This window comes from Sciurus carolinensis, chromosome 14 (assembly GCF_902686445.1).
Source record: "Sciurus carolinensis chromosome 14, mSciCar1.2, whole genome shotgun sequence".
In the NCBI taxonomy this organism is placed as follows: domain Eukaryota; kingdom Metazoa; phylum Chordata; class Mammalia; order Rodentia; family Sciuridae; genus Sciurus; species Sciurus carolinensis.
Genome location: NC_062226.1, coordinates 37772771 through 37788796, shown reverse-complemented (window position 1 = coordinate 37788796; position 16026 = coordinate 37772771). Strand labels below are relative to the sequence as shown.

The 16026-nt window shown below is 40.6% G+C and overlaps 1 protein-coding gene across 1 annotated transcript; it reads right to left on the bottom strand.

Moving 5' to 3' along the window:
- Window positions 1–375: 375 nt before the first annotated feature.
- On the bottom strand, window positions 376–6507 carry Spata31f3 (SPATA31 subfamily F member 3). Its single transcript, XM_047523999.1, has 5 exons — window positions 6364–6507; window positions 5720–5765; window positions 5140–5200; window positions 3684–4162; window positions 376–734 (listed from the first exon to the last, which is right to left on the bottom strand). Exons 1-5 carry the CDS (start codon window positions 6505–6507, stop codon window positions 376–378), a joined length of 1089 nt encoding a protein of 362 aa, XP_047379955.1.
- Between the last annotated feature and the right edge of the window lie 9519 nt (window positions 6508–16026).

The following is a 16026-nucleotide window of genomic DNA, read 5'->3' as shown; positions in this document are numbered from 1 at the left end:
AAGTACCTTTATCCACAGTCCAGGGACTGGAAGGAGTCACATGAAATGCTGACCCATCTGAAATGGATTTAAGCTCCCGTACTACATGGGAAGTATTTTTATTTCCTCTACTCTCTCCATCACATACCACATTGAAAATAAAGAGACACAAACAGGTGGCTCTTTGCTTACAGGTATAGAGTATATTTGGAGAATGCCATGCCTCACCTGCATGTTAATATAAATGGTGATTGACAGTCTTCTTCAGGGGGATGTAGAGGTTTGGGAACCTACAAACTCCTTTTTGTTGGAATGGGTATTTTCTGGGTAAACCAGTGCCTTCTGCTGAGCTGAGAGTTGAGACTTGGGATAGATTTTCTGGTTGGGTGGCACAAGTCAGTTGACAACAGAGTTTGGAGCAGTTGTAGGAGGGGCACAGGCCTTAGGATTGACAGGACCAAAGGGAGTTTTGCCGGAATTGTTGGTGAAGGCACAGAGGACATCAAGGAAAGACAAGCGCTCCTTCTCAGTAGGGGGAGGCCGGGCCATGGGGTCCTCTGTTTTCTTCTCCAACCTAGCTCCCCCAGCATGGTCTTTGGTGGGGGCTGGACCCTTCTTAACCTCTTTCGTCCTGGATCTGGTCACCTTCTCAGCCTTAGAGGGGGAAATGTGTTCCTCGTGCCTTTGACCACTCACTTCAGGGTTAATCCAGTGTGAAAAGAGCGTCATCGTATTTCCCAAGTCAGCTTCTGGAGCTCCTGGAAAGGTGGAGCTCTTGTGAATATGGGATGCCCTTACCCAACCCTCCAACTCTTGGCCCTGAAATGTGTGCCCCTGAAAACTCGGGCCCTGCCAAGTTTCATCCCATAAGACATGAAACACTTGTCCCTGAAAAGTTTGGATTTGAAAATATGGTCCATGAAAATATTTGGGCTTGCAAAATTTAGCCCAGCAAATACGGCCCAATAAGTTGATACACTGTAAGTTCTGATCTTTAAGGCCAGGCATTCTCAGAAATTCTCATTTGGGTGAGATCATTGAGCTTAGTCTAACAACCTTGCAGATCATTTTTATCTGGTCTTTTTGTTCCCAAGGAATCTTTGAGAATGCTCTGGGAACTCAAGGTGAGGGAGATGCTAGTGAAGGTGCCAGTGTGGCACAGCTGAGGGTGGAGATGGTGACTCTACAGATCTAGACAGATCCTTGTCGATCCTTACTCACTCAAGGCAACCATCTTGGCTAAAGTTAAGTTCTAACTGAGAACAATCCTGGAGATACATTTGAGAAATCAGGGATCTGGGGTTCTTCTTAGATGTTCCCTACCGGCCCCTGAACCTCTGCAGATTGTATGTTTGTTCTGATTGGGGAAAGTCCCAATGCCACACCTTCCTCTCTCTGATTCTCAGTTGCTTGAATTCTACTGGGTCCCTGTTTTCTCTGCTGAGGCAGGGACTTGCTTTCACAGTTGCAAAGGCCTCAGCTAAGGGCTCCAGAGGTCCTCCAGCTATGCACAAAATACCTGGGCTTCTGTCATGTTCGCACTGGGTTGTAAGATCTCAGAGGCACAGTGGAAAAAACATGGGGCACTGATCTGGAACTTGGTTGCCTTTGGCTCTGCTGCACTCTATTTAGTTCAATTGCAAGTTCTTCTTTTAAGTAGACACATTCTGGATCTGGGGTCATGTGAGATGTCTGGTAGGGTAGGTAGTTCCTAGAGAAATGTTTTATTTTTAAACTCCTAAAGATCTATGTGGAGATATTATTTAGAATGACCAAAAATTGTTTCTTGTACGCCTTTGTCTTTATGGGACTTCCCCACATGTATCCCTAAGAATTTCTTAAGATTGAAATTTTGTTGGGGCATGATGGTTGCCTTGAGTATTTGGGGACTGTCAGGGATCCATCTGGTACTATGGAGGCACCATCTCCATTTACTTGTACTTCGACCTGGAGTACTTATATCCTGTAGGCACAAGTCTTATTGGTACCTTGAAAAATACGACCCAAGACTTCATATGTTGCTGTTCAAACAAGATTGAGTCAGAGGTTCTAATGGGCCCAAGCACCAGTTCTGTGATTGTAGATTAGCTACTGATCCGGGGGCCACAGCTCTGGAGAGAGTCACAAAATAGAGAGCAGGCAGCCCTGGCAGGAAGGCAAACTCGTGCCCCGTTAGTTTCTCAGTGGCTCCCTGGGACACAGCCTAGGCAGCTCAAGGTCATCAGTAACAGCCTCTGGTGAGAACTGTCAGTATTCAGGGAGTTACTTCCTGACCTGTGTGGGGGTTGACTGCTGCCTCCAAGTTCTAGGGGCTATTTTCCAGAGGACAGGGGAAGCAACTTGCTGCCAGAGTCCCTGGAATGTTGCTCAAATGTGATTTGAACAAGAATAATGAGCAAGCAGCTCTCTCCACATTTGTAATCTATGTGGCTCTGCAACGTTTTTAGGCCTGAGCAAGCAACCGTGGACTGGCACTGCTGCCCCAGTGGATGACCACAGGTGGGGCTGCAGCTGGGGACATGGCTGTGCTGCTCCAGGGCAGGGGCTGCTAGTCATCAGGGGAAAGAAACAACTTGACAGATTGCTAAATCCTTGGAGGGAGGCTCCAGGATGGTGGACCAACCATTTTAACTATTTAATCAAATCAACTATTTTAACTGCTTCTGAAAGTGGAACTCTAACAGCCTGTGGGCATGTTCCAGCACAATGCTGCCACCCTCTGGAGGGCTGAAACGGGTCTCCCTAATTAGGGAGGGTCCTAGTTCTGGTGGGATAGGCTGCAACATGTCTCAGGTGTGGTTCTCTGCATCTACAGAGATCTCTGGACAACAGCTGGCAGTTCTTCACTGGAGCTGGAGCTGACTCTGTAGCAGGTGCTCAAGAAAAACTTCATACTTGGCCAGAGTCAAAAGTGAGACATTGATCTGGGCTTTGCAATAATCAGGTGGAAAAGGCCAATTTGGGAATGTGGGGAAGAAGCTGGAACTAACTAAAGTGGAAAAAATTTTAGGAAGTACATAGACAAAGGAGAAATCATTGACTAGAAAATGTCTAAGGCTCCCCTGTTGTGGAGAGATCTCTAGAGACCAGGAACTCATTGTGCATCCTCCAGGCAATGGAGAGAGGCCACTTCAAGCTGAAAGGTGGGAGAGGGTAGGGCCAGAGCCAGGGGATGGGGTTTGGGATTTGCTCAGGTGATATTTCTGCTCTGTGGTGGACTGACTGACCTCCCATGAGCCTAGAGCAGAGGGGGATGAGATTACCTTTTCAACAGACACCTTAGAGGTAGTATTCAGGATGAAAAGGAAAAAAAAGTTACTCATTTGTTTTCCAGGCCTTGAAAACATTGGGAGAGGTATAAGTTGCCACAGGAACTCCCCCGAAGGTCATGGGGCCCGCAGTGTGGAAATGCATGCATTTATATCCTTACTTAAAAAGGTGCCTCACGGGCTCAGTGGTAGAGCACTCACCTGTATGTGTAAGGCACTGGGTTTGATTCTCAGCACCACATAAAAAAATGAATAAGATAAAAATATTGTGTTCATCTACAGCTAAAAATATATTTCAAAAAGAAAGGTACTTCAGGGCCTTTTGAACATAGGAACAGCAGGTGAAGGGAATGCAAGGTTGTGGGGTGTTGTCTTAAATTCAGGAGCTCCTGGTGAAGGGAAAGAAAGGGAATATAGTATTCAAGGGTTGCTTACCTTGGTTCCTGGGGACAAGTGCAGAGTTCTTCTTTCTCTCCTTCTGGTTCACAGGAATCCCAGGCTCCTCAAGGCTTGAAGAAGACAGAGCTCCTGTATCCCGGGGCTTTTTGGGCGCTTGAAATTTCTGCCTTTGCTGAAGGTGATCAGGCCCGACATTGTGGACACGGGCTGCATCAGCTGAGTGGGCAGCTAACTGAGTTAAAGATTTCTGACCCAGTAATTGTGACAGCCCGGGGCCAGATGCCAGTGAAAACTGTCTGGAGTCCTGGGAACCCTGCTCACAAGACACACCTGATGTGGACAATGCATCTGGGCAAGGAGGGCCCTGCGATGGCCCCAATAAAGTAGGGGAGATCTGCTTGTTGTCATACTCCAGCAATTGCTGAATCTCCAGAGCTAGAGAATTGCAGATTTGGCAGCCAGGATCTGCACAAAGGAGCCGCCGTATACTTTCCACCTGAGGAAGCCAGCCCTGGCTGGGAAGGGAAACATGGCAACCATTAAGGATGGAGTGACATCTGTCTCTTTGTGAGAGTGGTCTGGAGATTGCTGCCCCCACTCCCAGGCCCACAAGTCCTACACTCCCTGGATGTCTACCCCTGTGCTTTTCTTCCTAGGAAGATGCCATTTGGCAAGGGATGGTGGACTGGGCTAAGGGTCTGGAGCAAGCTCTCAGACAACCTATGAAAGGGCACAACTCTCAGAGAGGATGGGAAGCTGGGTCAGTTCTCTGCTGACCTCAGTGAGAAGCTGAATTGAATCAGACAGATGGAGTAGCTGAGTAGTTAGCTGATGAGACATCACCAGGAACATCATTAGGTAGGACCAATATTAGTTTCATTTGTAGCAAAGAAACCTGAAGTCCAGAACTCATTACATCCAAAATGGAAAATGAGGTCCTCATTTTGAGAACTATGGGATGTGCCTGTCTCCATACCCAGCATTTGTTGGGTATCAGTCCCATTCTCTAGAAAACTTGAGAGGATAAGATGATAGGCTACTGTTTGAGTGGTCCCAGAAACTTTCTTTCCTGAAGACAGACCAGAGGAGGGCATGTCAGCAGGGTTCAGGAAGACCCAGGGAATCTTCCCTTGAAAATGTGTAGCTCTAAAAAGAATAGGACAACGATGACTTCTTTCAAAACCCCTTCTCTTGATGGAATAATTTGTCTCATGGCTGAATGCAATGCCACGTGGTGTCTTTTATGACTTTTACACTGATCAAATCCTGATTTGCAAACTACCGTGACCCTATCAAAGAGTAGAACTGGGTGATTGTCCCTTCTAAAATGTCCGAAACCCTGTTGGTTCTGTCGACTCTAAATAACTGAACAAGCCTCCATCATGTATGTCTCCTCCCAGCCATTATTCCTCTCCTCATGCCTGTTCAGCCTAAGCCAAAGACCATTACAGGCCAGGCTGGGAGTTGGGAGACTGAAAGAACAAAAGATCACCTTTTCATGACAGAAAGCAGCTTCTTCAGCTTCTCAGCTTCTTCCTGGGAGGTTTTCTTAGCTGAAGAACCAGGAAACAGTGTTAGGTAGAACAGGAGAGGGTTCAGGGACATTCTATAAGGAAGCTGAAGGTTTTTGAATGAGAGGAGATGGAAAAATCCCATCATTCAATGCCCTAAGTCACATCTGTGTACAGCTAAACCATTTACAACAACAGGCTGTTCCTAATCCCATCTGACCTTTATAACCACATTGAGGGGGCAGGATCACTGGTGCTATGCCCACTTTATGGAGAACAAGACTGAGAGATGAAGTGACTTTCACAGGGTGGTAAAACTAGTAAATGACACAGTTAAGGACATCTGCCCTATATCTTCATTCTCAGGAAAGTAAAAGAGAATTTTGGAATGGCCCTAGGCTCTGATTCCCCACCCCATGTAGGTCTTTTGTTAGGAGTTGCCCCTGGGGTATTAAAGGCTGCAGTGGTTAGAACACCTGGCTTCTGACACCAGGGATCACAAAGGCTCTATGGGAACCTCACTCACAGTGGAAGGAGTCAGAGGAATGATTGGGACTTTACCTCTTGATGTTTTATCTCTAGACTTTTGTTTGACTCTTCCGTGATGCTTAAAGAAAAAAACATTAGAATGTGAAGTTGGGTCACCATTTTCTTTTCATATCTAAAATGATACAAAACCCATAAGCATTTCTCAATATTTTTATGTATTCCATTTCATATTCTTCTGTCATTCCTTTACACACACTATCTTTTTTTTTTTTTTTGCCCCCAACATTTTCTTTCTCTGCTTATTTCTGACTCACTTTGAGGCTCTTCCATACTCCATACCTTCCTCTCCCATTCCATGGACAAGTTCTATGGGGAGTTCAGGATGAGATAAAAGAAAAAGTGGAACAGATTAAAGGATGGTGGTAAAGGCTCTAAATGACCACCAACCAGGATAATGACCCAAATATGGAACTGTTCTGGAATCCAATGAGGAAACCCCCATTTAAAAAATCAAAGGGTGGGCTGGGGAGATAGCTCAGTCAGTAGAGTTCTTGCCTTGCAAGCATAAGACCCTGGGTTCGATCCCCAGCACCACCAAAAAAAAAAAAAAAAAAAAAAAAAAAAAAAAATCAAAGGGTAAGGATATAAGAGAAAGTAAGGGGATAAAATCTTTTTGGAGGCTTATCAATTAATTCACAGTCACAGTATTTCCCTACCTGGCAACAGGTCTTGTTAGATTCCAAACTTAATTTTTGGCGCCTCTTTTTCACTTGCCAAATAATTAATGCAATAACGAAGATGGATCCATAGGTATATAAGGGATATCCCACAGCCCATACAACAAAGGCAGGAATCAACATGATTGATCTAAACCTCACTAGCCATCCCTCTTCCTAGGCTTCCAGGGTCTTGGAACCTAATGCCTCCAGATTCTAGACCTTGTCATCTCTGCCTCACTGACGGATACAGACCACCAGACTACATCACAAAGCCCTCCTGTTTCACAAAGCAGGCACAGCATCACAGACTTTCACCTTACAGAAACTCACTGGTATTCATTGTTCAAATGAGGATGTCTAGTTGTTTGTATAGGCTGCAGAACATGAGATAAAAGATGCCAATGTTAATGGCAGCATCCACGCTTGTAGCTCTCTCTATTCCCTACACCCTGGTGCTCAGTTCTCTATTACTACAACAGTCTGGCAACTATTCACAGATAATACTTTATGCACACTGCATGTACTTTAAGATAGTGGCTTAGACAGAGGCATGAACTATAGCATTTTAACTGGGAGGATAACTAAAAAATACACAAAAGACAGGGCCAGCATAATATTGTTATGTCTTGGAATCATTTTTTTTTTTTTTTTGATGTCACAAGCAATGACAGGGTGGTCAGTATCAAGAAGTTCAGAGCCCAGTGTGGTGGTATACACCTGTAATCCCAGTGACTCTGGAGGCCAAAGCAGGAGGCTCACAAGTTCAAAGCCAGCCTTAGACTCTAAGTAACTTAGCAAGACCCTGTCTCAAAATAAAATATAAAAAGGGCTTGGGGTGTGGCTCAGTGGTTAAGCACTCCTGGATTCAATCCCCAGTAAAAAAAAAAAAAAAAAAAAAAATTTCAGGAAGAAGGTCACATCAGATATATCCAAGAAAGCATGAAACTGCAGTCCCTTCAAAATAATTTCTGAGAGCTAAAGACCCCTCCCAGGCAGGGTGGTCCAGTTTGAGATGGATGGGAAGAGATTGTATATATCATCTTCCATGAAGGCACATGAATGGGGCTCATTTTGGGAGCTCTATCCAAGGCTTTATTTTCCAGGATAGCCTCTACAGATCTTATGGCATCTGGCCTATTCATAGAGATAGGTTGTTGGCAAGACTTTTGATTAAAGGCCACAAATCTGTGGCTCTTTGTGGAATCTGCAACCATTGGAATGTTTGGCTGAGTGTTTTATGAAAATCTGAATACCTTTAGTCATGGGGAAGAGTTCTTCCATTCAATCCACATACCCACCATTCCTACATCCACTGATTGACACAAGAATGTTAACTCCACAGCCCCTGGTGACATGAAGTATGTCTCCAACACCTTAAGATTGCTGAATTTCCTTGAGAAGTTCTTGCCTTGGTAAATCAGTGGTCTGATGCTCAAAACCTCTGAAAAGTTCACTTGGTTCTTCTTCTAGCATCTAGTCCTCCACCAAGCGGGCATGGTGAGTACTCGATTTGTGCTCAGTTCTGAAAATGACAAAGGTAGAAAGACATTTGAGTTGTGTTGACTGGCTGCTCTCAAGACAGTTTGAAAGGCAAGATTAATTCACATGAAGCAAAAGTCAATCTTTCCAAGGGCTGGGGAAGACAGAAATACAGAATTTGTGTTCAATGGTCACAGAATTTATGTTGGAAATGATGAGTAAGTTCTGGAAGTGAATAATGTGACAATTACACAACACTGTGAATGTCCTTCATGCTGCTGAATTGTACACTTAAAATGACTAAGATACTAAATTTTGTGTCAAGTATATCTTATCCTAATTATAATACAAACAACTGAAAAACAATCTTAAAATTTATATGGAAAAACAAAAGACTCAGAAAGACAAAGCAATTCTGAGTAGAAAGAATAAAGATGAAGATACCACAATACCCAACTTCAAATTATACTACAGAGCCATAATAACAAAAACAGCTTGGTACTGACATAAAAATAAACACATATACCAATGCAATACCATAGAAGACACAGAAACAAACCCACATAGCCACAGTCATTCAATTTTTGACAAAGATGCCAAAAACTTACATTGGATAAAAGACAGCCTCTTTAATAAACAGTGTTTATTAAATAAACTGAGTTTCCCCATGTAAAAGATTGAAACTAGATCCATATCTCTCATCCTGCATAAAACTCAACCCAAAATGGATCAAAGACTTAGGAATAAGAATAGAAACTTTGCAACTGATAGACAAGAACACAGGGCAAACACTCCACCATAGAGGTGCAGGCAGCAACTTCCTCATAGAATTCCCATAGCTCAGAAAATAAAACCAAGAATCAATAAGTGAGATGGCAGCAAACTAAAAACCTCCTGCACATGAAGGAAATAATTAAGAGCGTGAAAAGAGAACCTACAAAATGGGAGAAAAATCTTTGCCAGCTACTCTTCCAATGGAGGATTAGTATCTAAAATACATAAAAACCTCAAAAAACTCAAGATCCAAAAGCAAACCATTTGCCAGGTGCAGTGGCGCACCCCTGTAATTCCAGAGTCCTGGGAGGCTAAGGCAGGAGGATTGCAAGTTCAAAGCCAGCCTCAGCAAAAGTGACGTGCCAAATAACTCAATGAGACCCTGTCTCTAAATAAAATACAAAATAGAACCGGGGATGTGGCTCAATGGTTGAGTGGCCCTTAGTTCAATCCCTGGTACCACCCCCCAAAAAATTTCAATAAATGGGTAAATGAACTAAACAGACACTTCTCAAAAGAAGTACTAATGACCAATGTTCAACATATCTAGTCATCAGGGAAATGCAAATCAAAACTATATTGAGATTCCCCATTTCACTCCAGTCAGAATGGCAATCATCAAGAATACAAATATCAATAAATGTTGGTGAGAGTAGAGTGTACCTGGGTTCAATTTTCCAGTACCGAAAAAAAAATGAAACTAAAAAACTAAAATGAAACTACCATATGATTCAGCAATACCAACTCCTCACAATAACCAAGCTATGGAATCAGCCTAAGTGTCTGTCAACAGATAATGGATAAAGAAAATGATTTTTATTCAACCATAAACAAGGGTAAAATTATGTCATTTGCAGGAAAATGGATAGAAGTGGAAAGTATTGTGTTAAAAGAAGTAAACCAGACTCAGAAAGATGAGTGCCATGTGTTTTCTCTCATATGTGGAAGATAGAGGAAAAAAAGGTCAGGGGAAGGGACCTCATGAAAATAGAAGGTAGACCATTAGGATAGGGGATGGGGACAAGGGGAAAGGAAGACAGGTGGGCAAGGGGAAGTACTGGGGGTGGAATTGATCAAATTATGTTATATGCATATACAAATCTGCCACAATGAAACCCATTATTCTGTATAATTAATATGCAACAATAACATTTTTTAAAAACTCAAACAACCAAAAAAGTAATAGCATGAGGGGGTATTTACTAGCTATATGGAAAAATATTCTGAAATTGATTTGACAAAGAAATGGATTAGTGAATGAATGTTTTTCCTAAGCATCCTTTTCTTTTCTTTCTTTTTTTCCCCCCACTAATTCCCCACTCTCCTTCTAGCCACTTCTCCTGGAGCCACAGGTTCATCAGAACTTCCACACAGCTTATTGCAAGTATTGTCACTCTTCTGTGTACAAAAGCAAGATAGATCTTTACATTAAAGATAATTTTTAAAAAGTCCTATTGGAAGATGAGATAAATTTGAGCCATTTCAACATTTTTTTTGAACTTGCAAATGTCAAATATGAGAATGAGAAGACATGTTCAACCAAAGAGCACTGAACAACTGGGTACCAGAAGTCAAGTAAAAAGCAGCTTGTGTCAGCTTTTCAGGAGCAGGTAAACACACCTGAAAAGTAGCTGTATCTTTTATAGGTTGTGTATTCCTAAGCCAAAATCCAGAGTGCGCCAAAATCCAATAAAAATTTGAGCACCAACAAGATGCTACACATGGAAAATTCCACACCTGACCTCACATGATTTGTCACAGTCAAATCGCAGGTACACTAAAAATATTGTATAATATATTGTATTGTATTGTATTGTATGTGTGGATACAGTGTATATGAAACATAAATAAATTTCAAGTTGAGATTTGGGTCCCATCCCCAGCATACCTCATTATGTACATGCAGATAGTTTTAAAATCTAAAATACTTTCCTTCTCAAGCATTTCAAATAAGGGATTCGAATCAATCAATGTGTATTTTTTTCGTTGTTGTTGTTTAGATGTGATCTTACTATGTTGCGCAGGTAGATCTCAAATTTCTGGGCCCAAGAGATTATTTGGCCTCAACTTCCCAAATACTGATATTATAAGGACATGCCACCATCCACACCTGTATTACTTTTATTATTCCCAGGCAATCAACTCTTGCTTCTAGAAGCTTCTGTGCCGTCTAGGCTATTTGAAGTTCTGTCTTTCATTGCTGCAAACACCTCTCCAGCAACTTACCTAACCTGTGCTTTCAGAGCTGAGGAGTTAGAGTCACTTGCTGAGTCAGGCTGAGGTGCCTGTTTGCAAAGTAGCCTTTAAGACCAGAGGGTGCCCGTGAAGACAAGAAGGTGGGATCAGAGTCTTCCTAAACAAGGGCGCATTCACATGGTGCACAGCTAGGCCTGCTATTTTTAATGATGTGGGTATGGATCTTCACATCTGCCCATCTGCTCATGGCTTGAACAGCAAACCAGGGAGAGGAAGTACATGAAGGGTCTCTGGGGATTCTGGAGGGCCACTCAGCTGTGAAGGATTCTTATTCAATTGTTTCTAGGAAAATTGCTTGATCCAGATCATGCTTATATTATAAAACTGTAGTACCATAATTATCATCATCAAATTTCTTCAGGAAACGATTCATGGCTACTTATTCATAAATGTTATAGGTCGGACATTCTTGTAAAGAAAAATCCTGACAGTGCCACCGATGTGAGTCTTGTCCCTTCTCACAAGCTTTACCAATGAATACCTAAGATGTTCCAAGGTGCCGGGGACAGAGATGCATCACCACTTTTATACATGAGCATCATTATTAATGACCAAGAACCAAAATTTCCAGGGAGTTTGACCAGAAGCCCCACATCCTTGTCAGGCAGCCCAGAGGGCCAGAGCTCACAAGCAGTTTAGTACACTGTGCACCAGTGTAACAGTATCGCTAGAGGGCAGCAGGAGCCCACCCAATGTTTGTAGTCCTGCGAAGTCTCAGCAGCCACAGGGACTTTATAAGGTTTTCTGCTCCAGTGACTCTCAATCCTGGTCTTTTGTCAGAATTACTGGGAAGTTTATGAAAATACAGATTCCTGGTTTCATCCCAGACATAACAAATCTGAATTTCTAGGGGTAGGGTCCATCAACCTATATATTACATATTAAAATTAATCCTTAAGGGTCTGGAGTTGTAGCTCAGTGGTAGAGCCCATGCCTAGCACGTGTGAGGCACGGTTCCATCCTCAGCACCATATCAAAATAAATACATAAAATAAAGGTATTGTGACCACCTACAACTAAAAAAAATTTTTAAAACAAGATATTTTTTAAAAATATTTAAGCAATAGGGTGCTTCCAATCCAACTTTTCTGAAGAATCTCCATATTGCTTCCCAGAGTGGTTGCACCAATTTGCAGTCCCACCAGCAATGTATATCTTTTTCCCCACATCCTCGCCAACATTTATTATTACTTATTACTTATATTCTTGATAATTGCCATTCTAACTGGAGTGAGATGAAATCTCTTTGTAGTTTTAATTTGCATTTCTCTGATTGCCAGAGATGTTGATCTTTTTTTCACTTATTTGTTGACTGATCATAATTCTTCTTCTATGATGTGTCTTTTTGGTTCCTTTGCCCATTTATTAATGGGATTATTTGGTGTTCTTTTTGAGTGCTTCACATATCCTGGAGATAAATGCTCTATTAGAGGTGCAGGTGGCAAAGATTTCCCATTTAGTAGGCTCTCTCTTCATGTTCTTCATTGTTTCCTTTGCTGTGAATCTTTTTAGTTTGATACCATTCTATTTATTGATTTTTTATTTTGCTCCTTGCACTTTAGGAATCTTGTTGAGGAATTTGGTTTCTAAGCCAATATGATGGAGATTTGGGCCTACATTTTCTTCTAGTAGAGTCCTTTATATTCTAAGAAGTTACAGGAAAATAAGGAAAAAAGAAGACACAAATGACTCATAATGAGAATGAAAGAGGTGACCCACCACAAATTCCCAAGATACTAAAAGGAAATGAATTCATAATATGAAGTTTTTAATGTCTATAAATTAACCACTTAGGTGAAATGGATCACTATGATTTGAATGTGCTCCCTGAAAATATATATGTCAGACCAAAAAAACAACCTAATCAATAAAAGGGCAAAAGAACTAAACAGACATTTCTCAAAGAAAGAAACACAAATGGTCAATAAATATATGAAACAATGTTAAACATCTCTAGCAATCAGGAAAATGCCAATCAAAACCACACTAAGATTTCATCTTACTTCAGTAAATATTCAGCAATATAAAGAACACAAATAATAATAAATACTGGCAAGGAACTGGAGGAAAATGTACACTCATAATTTCTTGGTGGGACTGTTGAAAATTAGTATAACCACTCTGGAAAGTAGTATGGAGAGTCCTCAAAAAAACTAGGAATGGACCATATAATCCAAATCTCCCACTCCTTGTTATTTATCCAAAAGAACTAAAATCAGCATACTGGTGCGATACAGTCACCAGTGTTCATAGCAGCACAATTCACCATAGTCCAAATATGGAATCAGCCCAAATGACCATCAATAGATGAATGGATTAAGAAAATGTGGCATATATACACAATGGAGTTCTACTCAGTCATAAAGAAAAATGAAATTATGGCACTTGCAAGTAAATGGATGGAAATGGAGACTATCATGGTAAGGGAAATAAGCCAGACCAAGAAAGTCAAGGGTCGAATATTTTCTCCCACATGTGTAAGCTAGAGCAAAACAAGGGAAAGAAAGTGGGGGATCAGATATCATAAAAATACAAGGAAGATCAATGGAGTAGAAGAGGGAGATCAAGAGGGAGGAAGGAAGAATGAGAATGGGGAGCATGAGGAATGAATTCAACAAAATCACATTATGTGCACATATAAATACACCACAGGGAATGTCACCTTGACGTGTGTGGAAAGCACCAATCAAGGAGGGATAAATGGATGAGCAAGGGAAGAATCAGTGGCTTGAGGGCAGGGAATGGGAGGGGAAATTGGGGAAAAACAGGGACTGAAATGGAGTGAGTCAGATTTCATGCATGTAAAATTTTGTTGGAATGAACCTAACTACTATGTATAATTATAATGCTCTAATAAAGAAATAAAATTCAAAAAAATTTCATGTTTTGGAAAATCAGTCTGATATGGTGACACATGTCTGTGATCCCATCTACTCAGGAGGCTGAGCAGGTGGATTGCAAGTTCGAGGCCAGCCTTAGCAACTTAGTGAGAACCTGTCTCAAAATAAATAAAAAGGACTGGGGATGTGGTTCAGTGGTAGAGCATTGCTGGGTTCAATCCCCAGTGCTGAAAAGAAAAAACGCGTGTATTGGAAAGTTAAATCTTCAATGCAACAGTGCTGGGAGGTGTTAATGCCACTATGAAAAAGGATTTGTGGAAGTGGATTCTCTGTTCTGCTCTTCTGCCCTGTGGGGACATGCATTCTACCTGTTTTTGCCCTTCCACCTTCTTCCACGTGAGGGCACAGCAAGAAGTTCTTCATTAGATGCCGGTGACTTCATCTTGAACTTTTTAGCCTCCAGAACTAAAAGAACAAATTTCTGCTCTTTATAAATTACCCAGTCTGTGGTATTTCATTATAGCAGCATAAACTAGACTAAGTGTTGCACAAATTCTCTAAAAGACACAAATGATCAAAACTTACTAGAGATGAAATAACTTGAATAACCTTATATCTATTTAAATAAATTTATATACAAAATCTTCTCACATGCAAAAAAGATTCTTGTCACAAAGAAAATTCCAGGCCTATATTTCTTTACTGGTGAATTGTACCAAATACTTAAGGAAGAAATAATACCAGTTCTACACAAATTCTCTCAAAAATTTAAGAAGGGAATACTTCTTAATTCATTGTTTGAAGACAGCACTGCCTTGATGCCAAATCCAGACAAAGACATTAAGGACTAGAAAAACACACAGCATTGGGGCTGGAGTTGTGGCTCAGTGACGGAGCACTTACCTGGCATATGTGAAGCCCTGGGTTCAATCCTCAGCACCACATAAAAATAAAGAAATAAAATTAAAAAAAAAAAAGAAAAGAAAACCACACAGTAATAGTCTTTATAAACACATGTACAAAAATTAATAATATTTTAGTAAATAGAATCTATCAATAAATAAAATGCATAACACATAATGATCAGAGAGCTTATCCCAGAAATGCAGTGTTGGTTTAACACTCAAAATTTGGTCACAAAATTTATGTCAACAAACTAAGAAGGAAGAAAATACAATCAGCTCAATAAATGCAGAAAGAACATTTGACAAAATTCAGCACCATTCCTCATAAAAACTATTAGCAAGCTCAACACACAAGGAACTTCCACAGACTGATAAAGAGCATAAACAAAAACTTACATCCTATGATGATAAATAATGGGGGACGGGAGACGGGGAGTAAGAGAAGAATGGAGGAACTTTGGAATGTGTAGAGGGAAATGGGGGGAGGGGCAAGAGAAGGAAAGATAATGGAATGACACAGAAATCGTTACCCTATGTTCATGTATGATTACACAAATGGTGTGAGTCTACATTGTGTACAACCATAGAAATGAAAATTTGTACCCCATTTGTGTACAATGAATCGAAATGCAGTCTGTAAAAATAAAATTTAAAAATTTAAAAAAGAAAAAACAAAACAAAAAAACCTGTACATCCTAATAGTGAAAGATTGAACACATTACACCTCAAGATAAAAGATGTCTGTTCAACAGTTGTTTTCACTGTTGCACCAGAGGTTCTGGCTAGTTCAATCAGGCAAGAAAAGAAACAGAAGGCATTCATATTGAAAAGGAAAAAGTGCCTTAATTTTCAAATAGCATGATTGGTTATGTAGAAAATGCAATGGAATCTATAAAAAAAACTACTCCACTTAGTAAGTGAATTTAATAAGATTGAAGGAATACAAGATTACTGTACAAAAATCAACTCAATTTTTATGTACTTGCAACAATCAGAAATTGAAATTTTACAATAGCACCAAAATATGAAAAATTTAGAGGTAAATCTGACAAAATATGTGAAAGATCAGAAAATTCAAAAGACCTTCACAAATGGAGAGATATATATTGTTCTTTGACCAGAAGATTTAATATTTTTCAGATGTCATTGTTCCCCAGATTCATCTATTCTGTGTAATTCCCCTCAAAATCCCAGCAGACACTTTTATAGACATTGATTATCAGTCTCTAATTTATATGGTAGTGCAAAGGTCCTAGGACAGCAAAATCAACTCTGAAAAAGAAGACTAAAGTTAGAGTCTAATTTCAAGACTTTTTACAAAGCTATAGTAATCAAACCAGTGTAGCATGGGCATAAAGATTGACAGATAAGTAGAACAGAACAGAACAGGGAATCCATAAAAAGAC